Source organism: Pempheris klunzingeri, chromosome 14 (genome assembly GCF_042242105.1).
Source record: "Pempheris klunzingeri isolate RE-2024b chromosome 14, fPemKlu1.hap1, whole genome shotgun sequence".
In the NCBI taxonomy this organism is placed as follows: Eukaryota; Metazoa; Chordata; class Actinopteri; order Acropomatiformes; family Pempheridae; genus Pempheris; species Pempheris klunzingeri.
In genome coordinates this window covers 8,508,767-8,521,795 of record NC_092025.1, presented here as the reverse complement: position 1 = coordinate 8,521,795, position 13,029 = coordinate 8,508,767, and the positions used below count along the sequence as shown (strand labels likewise).

The 13,029-nt window shown below is 40.1% G+C and overlaps 1 protein-coding gene across 7 annotated transcripts in view; it reads right to left on the bottom strand.

The window, feature by feature from the left end:
* Positions 1-8,127, bottom strand: part of LOC139213451 (RNA-binding protein Musashi homolog 2) — a 226,279-nt gene extending 218,152 nt beyond the window's left edge. For all 7 annotated transcript variants that reach the window (XM_070844146.1, XM_070844145.1, XM_070844147.1 and 4 more), the window contains exons 1-4: positions 7,977-8,127; positions 7,574-7,614; positions 7,171-7,252; positions 6,496-6,580 (exon numbers count right to left, since the gene is read on the bottom strand). In XM_070844146.1, the coding sequence (XP_070700247.1) occupies positions 6,496-6,580; positions 7,171-7,252; positions 7,574-7,614; positions 7,977-8,038 (270 nt within the window). In that variant the 5' untranslated portion in view covers positions 8,039-8,127. The remainder of the gene's footprint in view (positions 1-6,495; positions 6,581-7,170; positions 7,253-7,573; positions 7,615-7,976) is intronic.
* Between the last annotated feature and the right edge of the window lie 4,902 nt (positions 8,128-13,029).

Genomic DNA, 13,029 nt, shown 5'->3' with positions numbered 1-13,029 from the left:
AGTTAAGATATGCATCACTCTTTGCACTGAATAACTGTACCGCTGAACCTGAGATTATGTTGTCTCAGTTTCACCTGATACTTCCTTCCTGAAGCATTTTTGTTATGCAACACGAATACCATCAGGTTTGGGATCAGTCAACCACACCTGGGTCTTGCACTTGATTCAGTAACTCCACATACAGAGCTGGCAAATGTTATTTCACTCATCTCGGTTCTCTCATCTATCAATGCCTTAAAAATGTTAACTCTCCTTAAAAATATATATATTTGTGATTTAGCTTGCATGTTTTGATCCACTATGTTTTTTTTATAAAGTCCTTTTCTTAATAGGTTGGAGAAAAACACTCATCCTTACTGTGCTATTGCATTCACTGTAATTTTCACATTCTCTGCTTTACATCAGCTGAATGCAACAACTTTAGGCACACTCTCTGTGGTTTCTTGAAATGGATTCTGGGAACAAATCACACGCAGATGCTGAGGTGCAGAAGGCAATTTTTAGAGAACATGTGCTCTGAAAAGTGCAGTGAGAAGCACTAGACAAAGCATGAAATAATTCCCATAATGTATTTTAAGTCATAAATTGAGGACAAATAATTGTAGAAAGCTAGACCTCCCGTTCGTCTAGTTGCAGTAAAAGTACTTTATAAATCCCCTCTAGGAAATGCCTTTATCATGGAAACATCACAGGCAGTGCATACAAGCTAAACAGCACATAAATATTGAAACCTGACGTGGGAGCTGAATGAACAATCTGCCTTGAATATGAATGTTCTCGACCTTTGAACAGTACGTTTTATTGGCTGCCAGATTAGCCGCTCAAACGTTAAGCAAGGAAACACCTGGAATTTACCTTTTGTTTATTGTGTTCGTACTGTGGAAGTATGGCCGTCATTAGGACTGAAATTTATTGAGGAGCAGAGAAATAAACTTGAATTAATTAGACTGATGTAACACAACACTGGCGATATACTAAGAGATGACGCATTTGTAGTTAATTGGATATTTTGGATTTTGGACATTTGATGCCACCTGGCGCTCTTTTTATACAGGCCAAACAATGAATGAATGATCAGAAGATTACTTGTTTACACAACAATACCATCATTTCAAACTTGTGTCCCTATTCACATATGCCATGTCACTTTGTTCTCTGTGAGAAAAATAAAAAGGTTCTATATTATTCTTGCAGGTTAGATTAGGGTCCGATTATCACCAGTATCCGTTGTAGATAACTGTCTAGATCTATGGGATCCTTTTTTCTAATGATTAGATTACTCTGACCACCTAATGGCAGAACAGTACCTCTTAATTGACCTAATTGACTGGTAGTCTCAAACACGATGTCATTTTCAAAGGGCTCTGCAGTTACGGTATGCGTTCCTTTTACAATGCAGATATATCAGATAAACCTTAAGCATTTAACAAAGTTTACACAGTTCAGTTCACAAGGACTACAAGGGCATGACTAGTGACATGCAGAAGATGAGCTACTGGTGTAGTACCTGGCCTGTGTCGAAATCTGTTTCCTCACACTAAAGAAAAACTGGCCTCAGTGGAGTGCTCACCATATACACTCTTTACATCACCCTGACATTTTTTTTTTTTTCAAATTAATAGTTTCCATACACCTTTCTTTTATGATGAACCATGATCTCACACAGAACAAAAGTGGATTTCCTCAAGACATCATACAACCTGATATGTCAACGTAATAAATGAGAACAGGCCAAGAGGAACCCCCCCCCCACCCCACCATCTTTTATCTTCCACAGCTTTTTACTACAGGGTCTCTGAGGGCTGCTTCTGCATGCGACTGTGGGAGATCAGGGCAGAGAAACAACATATATCTTAAGTTCACATCTTACAAAAGGATTTCATATATTAATGCGACTCCTGGGTAAACTCTCTGCCTCTCTCTTAAGACATATCTACACTAGCATGATGATGTGGTGTTTAAGCTAAAAGGAAAAAGGCTTATCAAAGCTCACAGCTTCTCCCAACTTAAGTGTGTGAGCAGGTCCACAGGTGTGCGCGTGTGATACCAACGGAATAGACAAGAAATTAAAACATAAATGTTTCATATCTGTGCTGTGTCAACCTTAACTGATTTTCGCAGTGGAATAAAATCTCCAAAAGGCAGTTTTGTTATGCTCCTCACATCAATAATGAGAATTTTACCAATGTCACGCTCAACAAGCAAATTGGCCATCTTTTTTTTTAAACTTAAAAATATGCAACACAATCATGAGTATCATCCAGATACTCCAGCGTTACACAAGACATGACATTACCGCCTTGCCAAAAAAATAAATAAATTCTGACGCTCTGTACGACAAGAGACAGATACAGCATGAACTAATAACGCCTTCAGCCATAATTAACTGCAGAAGACAGAGCACCTGCTATACTTAAACAAGAACCAGAGCTGAGCTCACTGATTTGACTTCACTTCCAAATCCTATGTGATGAATACGATGTAGATCTGCCAAGAACAGCTGCTCATCCCTTTCTTTTCCCCTGCTTTCCTTTTGGGTTGTTTCCCGTCTCACCTAAAACATCAAAACTGTGAGTACTGGCTGACTTGTGGTCATTCAATAAAGGCTGGAATTACCCTAGGAGCACACAGAATATGTTTATCTTACAAGAGAACACAGGTGTTTGTAGATTTTAAGGTTTGAAACCATGTTTGCTCTGTTTAAACTACGATGAATAGTAGAAAATTGTCATGATGAATTCATGGTTTGTTTTCAAATATGACCTTTGGTACGTCCACGCAGCCCTGGTAAATATTTTAGCAAATTTTGTTTTTGAAAAAAATATATACTATAACTGCTTTACACAAAGCAATAACAAATTCCAACATAAAATCCGTCTACTGCCTTGTTTCGCTCTCAACTGTTATTTCTCAAAATGCTAAATCATGTACTATGATCTCCCCTGTTCATACCAGTCTGCCTCGAAACATCTTCAAGAACAGATGCTATGAGTTGCATATTTCTAAACTGAACAAAGCATCATGAAAAATGGTAAATATGTTCTGAATTACCAGCATGTGTGTTTTGAAGCCCCAGGCTGTGCTTCCCCATATGTCTCATTCACATTCATCCTAGTCCGAGTGTTTTCATAACCGGACAAAAAGAAGCGCCCACAGAATTTAAAAAAACAGATAAATAAATAAATGTGATGGTGTGCCTACCCTCGCTCATTCTGCATTTTGGTGGAAGTCCCAATGATTTCATGGCTCTTTTTAACCTCTACCGCAGGGAAATGCTATGCTAAAACAATGATCCGTACTCAAATCCTTTGTGACGTATCAGTGGAATCAAAGTAAAAGAAATGCCCTTATCTGTGTTTTTGTGTTCTTTTGAAGTGATATCATTAATATTAGTTACTACACTATGTGTGTGTTTGTCAGCATACCACAGCCACACAGATTTAATTCACACATCCAACTAAATCTGTAAAAATGAAATGAGATAAACAAACTGTAAAAATAAATGTAAATAGGGTATGATTTCCACATTCCCTGTACGAAAAACTATGACTCAACTTGTTCACAGTCATAGCACCTCCAGCCACTCAGTCCTTTCAAGGTTACTGGGGACAAAAACACTGGTTCCATCAAGCACTGCACACTAGGAGGCTTGTATCAAACCAACATCTGCAAACACATCAAGAACCATCCACATGTGCTGGACCGGTTCGTTGTTTCCATTAGCGCTGAGAAGCTTTATAATAGATATGATGGATCTTAATGCAATACGATCTTGATAGTGTGAATGTTAAAATATACAACAGCGCAGCAGATACAGACCAATGACTAATAGTGAGGAAAACAACACAGACAGCTGCCTTAGGTTTGTAATCTTCTATTGCACACTGACAAATAAAGAACAGCACATTAGCAGCACAGAAATATCAATGTCTGCTTGTATTTGAGTCAACGGGGTCTTTGGTGACACTGTCAACACTCCAATTACAAAAATATCCTGCAAATAACACATGGCTTCACTTTGTTGTTTATTATGACAAAGCCATTAGTTATCCTTATTATTAAGAGACCATTGGTGTCATAAATATATTTCAGATCTGGGGGTATAGAGACAACATAACTACATAAATGGCCTTGGAAACACAGCAAGTAAATTACACGCAAAAAAACCCCGTTTCATCAACATCAAATCTAATTTGGCTTTTAACTAACTTTTTAAATATAGACTGTATAAAAGTTAACGTCCGACGTGATTATGTTCATGGTCATTAAGAACCATTTATTTGGGACTAAGGGTTTTAGACACTGACCATGTAATCACAACTTCCCCTGACTGAGTCCAGCCATTCTCTCTCTCTCTCTCCTGCCAGTTCTTTACTGTATTCCATCTTGTAAAGTAAAGAAAAGTAAGAAAATAGTAAGAAAATCCACTTCCAAAACATATGATTTTTTTAGGAAAGATAATATCTGACAGAGGTAATGATAAATATAATAAAGAAGGAAAGGTTTCGCAACAAGCCCAGGGAGACTTGCCAATTAGAGGAGGACAGATGTGGAACAAGGTTAGAGAACTTAGCTGTGCCTGGCCACTAAGGCCACAATTCAGAGAAAATGATGATTGGATGTCAGATCTTAAAATGTCACTGTTCAGTTCTCATGGTGAGGTGCTGTCAAATCTGAAGAGTATGACATAAGTCTGCCAAATATGACCTACAATAACCGTGATACAAAATAACTATGCAGGCCAGACTCCCAGGTGGGAGCACATATGCATGAGTGTATATATAAAAGGTTGTGTAGGGGAGGGGGGGTTGCACATAAATAAGTAAAATAACACTATAGATGGTTTCCTAAGCCATCAGTTGTACCTGCTGGTCAAAAACCATGTATTCTCTTCTATAGTCACTGATTCACAACAGAAGGACCACTGTACTTCATTACCATCCTTATTCCAGAAATATAATAATAGAGCTCAGGACATGCCATATAAACTGCATCTAAATGGGAGCATTTAAGCACAACTAAGTATGAGTGAGACACTAACCCAGCTGAGACTTCAACTGGGGAGGGTGGGGGGGTAATTATCTTATTACTGTATCCCTCCATCGATTTGCCCCATAATGTATTTTTGATTTAGTGTTATCAACGAGTTTGTAAAGGAATGTATCTTTTTTTTTTTTTAAATAATGGTAAATCACTCATTTTTAGACCAGTAGAAATACTAATCTCTGAATCACTGAGCTGTTTTGAAAACTGGCCAAAAAAAGTCTGAGCAACACTAATAAAAAAAAAAAAGCAACTACATTACTACAAACTGGAGGGAATATAAAGTAAGATCCACTGCCCGGCAAAAAGCACATTTTCTCAGCTGCGTGCCTATCACATTTGAGCTCAAGAGCATGATTACAATGAGCAACAAATCTTAAATTTACATTACTTGCTATATCCTACACAGATCTGGAGATTTCAGAGTATCCTTATTATATATTGCCTATTTGTCTTTTCAAAATCCTTACAAATATTCCTCCATCCAGAGTTGCCTTCAGCCAAGGTAGCATGTGCACAGAACGCACCCTCAACATGTGCTATTCCATTTCCAAAACAACGCTGGCATCTCTGGATATTACTACCTACCGTGGAGAAATCCCAGACAAATATAATATCAGTTGAACCCTGTCTAATCCGTCACTACAGACATCTCTCAAAAACGACCGGCTTCTTTAATTATTCATCTGCTGGCAAATTTCAAAAGGCGTGTAGAATCCACAATAGTTCAAAGTTTTGCAGAAATGAGTGCGATGGTGTATGTGCATGTCTGTGAATCATTTGCCTTATTTATGCAAGTGAATTCACACGATTCTTTCAAAATAAAAGTGCATTTATAATGGTCATGCTGTTACACTGCTACATTTTTAGAAATTATTTTACATTAAATTAACCAAGGAGTTTGAATGACATCTTTGTTGCTTAAAAAGTTGATTAATTCTGCTTTTGTTTGGTTTACTTGCAACTCTTTTTGACATCAGGGAGAGTATGTTTTGGTGGGGGGGGGGTGGGGGGGGAGTTGTTTCAGGCCTATTTTTCACGCTGAAGAGTATCGCTGCATCAGGCGTGATACAATGCAATATCTGCTGGGTCAAACAGTGGCGGGGCGGCAGGCCTGAGACAGCACGCCCTTCAGTGCAACATGAGATATGTGTGTGCTGCACATGTGGCTGCAGCGAGGAAGGGGGCGTGTCATCCCCATTCACACAGAGAAGTGAACACATATAATATTCACCCCGGAGTTATGTTTTATTGCTAAGCTTAGTGTTGAAGGGACCGTCGTACATTTAGCCTTTACACATGACCTTGATCTGCTCAGCATGTCGGCCTAAGAGGTGTTCCCCGCACGGGGGCCTTAGGCAGCGAAAAGTCACACAGTTATGACAGGCCAGAGCAGTGCAAACACAAAACAAGAATTAAACACTTAAATAAGTCGAGATAGAATTAACTCACCGTCTTTGAGTCTAATTCATGGTGTTGTTGAGCTAAGACTTTATCTACACTGGCAGCATCTGTAAACGTAACAAACCCAAATCCTCTGTGGAAAGAAAAAAAGACACAAGGACGAAAAAACAACAACAATGTTTAAAATGCATACAAAAAAACCAAACAAATACAACACAGTCTGTTTTCTTGCAAATAAACAACAAAATGATGAAAAATCACCCGAGTTGTCACGATAAACCGCGCAACAGCGGGCATAATATTCCTATGACCTTATTATTGTTCCAATATTTCTCAGTAAATGTGCTTCTAATCCACATTATGGACGTCCTGTGGCAGATTGGAGGCAGAAACTGAGGGCACTGCTGATCATTATTTGGTACGTTACAATGCGAGACGACACTACACCAACATTGTGGTGCAGTCACAAAGTCAATGTCAAATTGCATTCGGCTGCAGCTTTACAGCAGTGAGCATTTAAGCTTATCTGGCTTGCTGTGAAACCACACGCAGGCGCGCGCACACGGGGACACACACGAACACGTGCGCGCGCGGACACACACACACACACACTCTCACACACACACACACACACATACGCGCTGGATTAACACTGAACACGGTCAAAGTAAGCGATATCGCTACATGCAGTGGCAAGGAAAAGTAGAAAAGCCCTGTATTTACCTTGAGCGTTTTGTCGTGGGGTCTCTCATCACCATACATTCTCTTATTTCTCCGAATTTACTAAAATAGTCTCTAAGGCTGTCTGTGGACAGAGGAAAATATGTCGGGGTCATTTGACAGAAACATATGGGCATGCTGTTGTCACTGTATTTCAAAAAAAAAACACCCCGCGATGCGCATAGGGGTCGAATAGAGGACTTCAGATGGACGGAGATCAAAAATAACATCGTGCGCACACACTGGTGAAGATATCCCATACAGTACACTACTGCACGGTGCACATTCGCAACATACACCGCCAGCAGCTACACCGAGCACTCAGTCACAGCGACACACAGAAAAAAAAAGAAAAAAAACCCACAAGAAATACCGGACACGGTGTAAAAGAGAATAACAGTCTCACCTGGTGAGGTTTGCCAGCTGAGGCCACCGATAAACATTTTACTGTAAGGGGAAAACACAACAGAAGTGAGTCCAGATGTCAGTTCGGCCATTTTGACGACTAACTACTTCTAAAAGCGACCTTAAAGGATAAAGGAAGACTATGAAAACACATTCGCGCTTGGTGATTATAGTCTATCTCCACGAAAAAAAAAAGGAAGGAGAGGAGGGGGGGGCGAAGGGGGGGGGGCAGGCCACTCTCGCTACAATGCTCGGGTCTTTAAAACTGCGTCTGGAAACAGACCCGTGCACGGTTTAAGTGCGTACTGTGGGGACGAATCCAGCACGGCAGTCGAAGTCCTCTCCAAGATGTTGTAACATGAAAAAAAATCGTACCTCAGGATTAAAATGAGAAAGATTCTTACCCCGGGTCATGTTGTGAATCATTTAGGCTTCCGGATGTGGCTTGACTCCCGTCTCCTTCCATATCTATTTCAAACTATAGGCTGGGACTACAGTCACAGTGACAGACACACACAGATACGGCAGGAGATATGCAAAGCCCCGCTATGAGAATATTACTGAGCCGGGAATGAAAGCGTCACACGTGGGATCAGCTCAGCCCCCTGCTCCCCCCTCCCTCTCAGCGTGCTCTACCTTGGCCCACAGGGGGCGGAGCCTGCCGCTGTCACCTAACCAATCCAATTGACGTCAATTCAGGCAATCTGCAAAACAATCCTCCGATTTGTCATTTAATTAAGCAATAAGCCACTAGAGGTGAAAGTGGCTTATTGCTCCTCTAACTCAGTGGACATGTACAGCTGCTGAATAAGTAGAAACAAACAAATAAATAAATGGATGAATCTTAATTAGTTAATTTTTTTGTGTGTGCATATAATCTCTTTGAAAGGTGCATCTTTTTTCTTTTTTTTTTCAACTCAATCACAATAACTTGGAATTCTTCCGCCGCAGAATATAGTCCCTGAGAGAGAAGCCTAAATCGGCGTGTTAAGTGTGTTAATATTTTAAATCGTCTTGATGTTTGCAGGTGTTTTATCAAGAAATAAAGACAAAGATAAAGATGCACCTTTATCCCCCCCCCCCCCCCCCCCCCACACACACACACACACACACACACACACACCCCAGGGGGAAATTCACATATATACACAACAGCTACATCAGACATCAACATACGAAAATAACAGGGAGAATTCCAGTGAAAAGAAAAAGAAATAAAAAATAAAGTAAAATACAAATATACAAAATATAATGAACATGTACAAAATAAAATGCAAATATACAAATATGGTGCAAATATGCAAAACGTGAGCAAATGAGCAGAGTTTCGTCCAGCTCGAAGTTGCATGCAATGCACCTGCGCCTGGCACCTTGTTTTATTCGTAGATAACGACAAGGGAAGCACACTGATGTGTTTATAATTGAACAATAATTGAACACAAACAGCAGTTACTGAATGTTTTATCCCCAGAAATACTGTATATTATATAATGGTTTTAAGCGATTTAGTCGCCCATTTCGCCGATATGAGCAGATTTCCTGTTCAACGCATTTAAATTTGTGATGTTGGATGATTAAAAGGCTTTAAACATGACCAATGCAAGCAGCAATATTTATTTGTTCCTGTAGTCTGCACAACATCATAACGTACATTATCCAATCAAAACATGTTGAAAAACATGAAACACTGAATTGTCAAATAAAGCTCAGAGGACGCAGTAGGTCAGATTTTGAAATGTACTACAGCAAAAGGAGGCCAACTTTAGGCAGTGGTGTGACCTGATTATCAGAGTAAGTCTCCTGAGCCATAAAATCTGTGTTCAAGCAGGTTCAAATCCCACAGAAAAGGTCTCTGAGGCAGATACTGAATCACTGTAGCCGACCCCGAGGTCTGACCTTTAACTGCTATATTCATTATGAAAGCCAACAAAGAGTTTTCCTATGGGGATCAATAAAGTATGGTGTTCATACATACGTTGGAGTAATTATGGATCTTCTCATGTAGATGACCTGTAATGAGCTGCCAGCCCCGTGCTCTCTGCACAATGCTCGTGGAGATAAGCTGACTGTGCCCCCTCATGACCCCAAAGGGGAAGAAGCCGGATAAGGATTGAATGAATAAATGAGCATGCATGACATCTGTGGTGGGAAGAATATTGTTCTCATATACATTATATGCACAGTATGCTATCAATAGAACACAAGACCACAACAACAAATTAGGTTTTAAATTATGTATTGTACATTTGTTTGTATCCCTGCCAGATTACTGCTCGCAGAACTCAAACAATAAGTTCTCTATAAATGCAGTTTTACTTCATTTTAGCATGAGAATACTAACAACAAAGCAACTCGAGCTCTGCGGGAAACGTGACTGGTGATCTTATAGTAGTTTTTTGAACAGGCCTGTGTATGCTGACTGTTCGGGGCACCGCCAGAGGGAATGTCTTATCTGGTCAAGGCAGCGTGTTTTTGAAACAATGACTTAGATAAAACCCAAATAACAACACTTTTGACAGTTTAACAGCTAAAACTCTGTCATTAGTTAGGGGACACTCCACACTGCAGCTGTCTGTCTCTGACACAAAGGTATAGAAGCAATTGGTGGCAATCCCTTGCTGCACAGGAGTGTCAAAGAAAATGGAAATATGACACTCTGTTTGAAACACTATTACTTATTCTACCTTCTATGCACTATTGTTCCGTCCCATGCCATTTGGTGATACATCACAGATTATTTTAGTGTTGCAGTTTCTGTAAGATGTCAAATGTGTGATGGTGTCCTACATCATATGCCTAAAATGTGAATGGAGGAAAATCTCATCCACTCACGCGGCTGCAGAGAGAGAGAGAGAAAGAGAGAGAGAGAGACGAGCGAGGGAGGGAGGATATAAATTGATGTTGAGTATCGGCTCTGAGGAACAACAGGCTTTAAAGCCCGTCACGAGGTGTGCAAAAATCACAGTGGATTTAACAAATGAAGAGCAACTTCTGTTTTATGCTCAAACAAAAACACTGGGGTCCCGGGTTTTCACAGTGTGGTGGCGAATCATTCTGCTTTTTGAACATTGTTATCACGGCCTTCCTATTCACTGTTGTTATACCATGAAGAGAGCGGAGGCAAACGTGGCAGAAAAGGTGCATTAGGTGTGACGGTTTACAATATCTGATCGTCGTGAACCACATTTGAACCCATAAAAACCCGACGCCAAAGCAGACACACCTTATTCTATTTGATATCTAAGATCGCTACCACAGTCAACTGGCATATGATATTCCAGCTACAACCTTTCATGTCTTCTAATACCAGTTCAAGGGGTTGGGTCTGTAGATGTTTTTACTCCGATTGAAGGTGAAACATGTATGGATTTTTAAAAATGAACAGTATTCTCTTTTAATCTGAGCAGCCGCCGCTGCCTGATGAAAGTGCTTATAATGTTTATCCTTCTTTAAGCAAGTTTGGGCGCCCTGACAGCAGTGCTTTTTGGAGCAGTTGAGCGTTTAGCAGTGAGTGGAGAGGAAAGAGAAGGGTTGTATTTTACTACAAAGTACGTGTGAACACATGTCTTTGAAAGTGATGCTGATCACGCACTAACACCATCATGGCTTGGAAGCATTTATAACGGTGACAGCTGTTAAAGACGCTTTGGTTCATGATTGGGTGAAGAATTTTTATATCATAGATGCTTTGAACTCATCTGTGCTCAATCATAATTCACTATTTCCTTTAGAGTCGAGGAAAATGCAAAGATCGAGGGAATCGTGCGGTTGTATTGGAGCAACTGCAGCCTGTATTCAGCGCTGAAAGATGAACCGTTTCTCAATAGAGAGGAAACTCAGCATGCAAAAAAAAAAAAAAAAAGAAGCTTGTAACTAACCGAGCCTTTGCATGCAAACTGGAGGATTTGGGGCTTGAGAGAGAAGTAAAATTGATAGTGTGTGAAAGAGCTGAGGGGAAAAAGAAAGCGAGAGAAGCAACAGACGCGCTAACAGTGTTATGAGATGCTGTTTTGAGAAGAGGCATCCTGTTTCCTGTTGCAGTAATCATTTTACACCCTCAGAATCTTCACTTGACCTTGGAGAAATTGTTCTTGGATCATGCAAAGCCCCTTTTCTCCACCCAGATTCCTACATATAATCTGTGCATGCAACGCAAAATGTTTTTTCAATCTTTTCTGAGACATAAATACCAGCGATACTAAATGACTTCTTATGCTGATACATATTTTAAAGTGAGTCTTTGGGATTTAATGTTTTTATACATAGTTTTCATAGTTATCACAGAGGACTCACCATCTGTTTTAATGTGTTTTAAGCGAGACAAGCAGGAATTCAATATACATGAACCCAATGCCAAAAGAGAGCTCAAATCTAGTAAACAGCTTCGATCACGTGCATGAATTTGTTAAGGATATCATTCAAACACTCTTGAGAGGTTGTTAATTTTATCCTCAGGATTTTGAGGATGATCTCATATTGATCACTGTGGATTGAGTGATCTCTGCTTTGCTCAGGAGGGCCTATTACAGTGAATTTCAGAATCCAGAGGAAATCTGTGAAGAAGGTTGTAGATGTGAACAAATTGTCTCCCTCTAGTGTCCTCTCCTTTTCTGCTTCTTCTTTGCTCAGCTAAAGCTCCTCTCAGACTGCAGGGAGAGAGCCAAACCGTAACATGCATAATTGAGGGTCCTATTTCAGGAATTAGCTACCCACCAAACTGCAGTCTACCTGTCCTTTCATCTCGGCTGGAATAACTTGGCGTCATATAAAAGTCTGTCTCAGCGAAGCAGGATTATTTAATTGTAAACTGATGAAATCCATAAATAACATTTCTGCTCTCGTGATTGATTTGTAAGGGCGGTTGTGGAATAACCTTGTTGACTGATCATGATGTGCGAGGATAACTGGGAATGTGCACTATTGTGACCACATAAAGAAAGCGCTCAGATCAGTGGGAAGGATGTTCTGGTGATGAGTGATTTCTCTCCCCCATTATGCCTTCTGTAACTACACAGATGAGTTAATTAAGCTGTGCCAGAGGCTATGCACTCGCATTCCAGGTAGATGGGCCACTGTGATATTCACACATCCACGTTATTAAAAAATGAAACAGTAATATTGACTTTTGCGAAATATCTAAAATGCATAAGGCTCTTCAGTGCTTGCAAATTATCCTTGCAAATTTCAAAAAAATGTGGCCTGTGCCAAGTGCCCAAAAGCACCTCGAGGCACCACAAAATAGCTTGTGGTACCCCAAAGGATCACATCCTCGGAGTTTTACAAATTATGGAAACTATGCAAAGTAAATGCAGAAAATACTCCATGAGCAGAAGGTCCAGCAGCTTTTCAGAAATGCGGTAACTTGCATACATTTCTGCACACAACAACATAGACCAGGCAAGTTGATCTTCATTTCTGACCTCACTATTAAAAGACCATTTGCATGTGGGGCTCTTT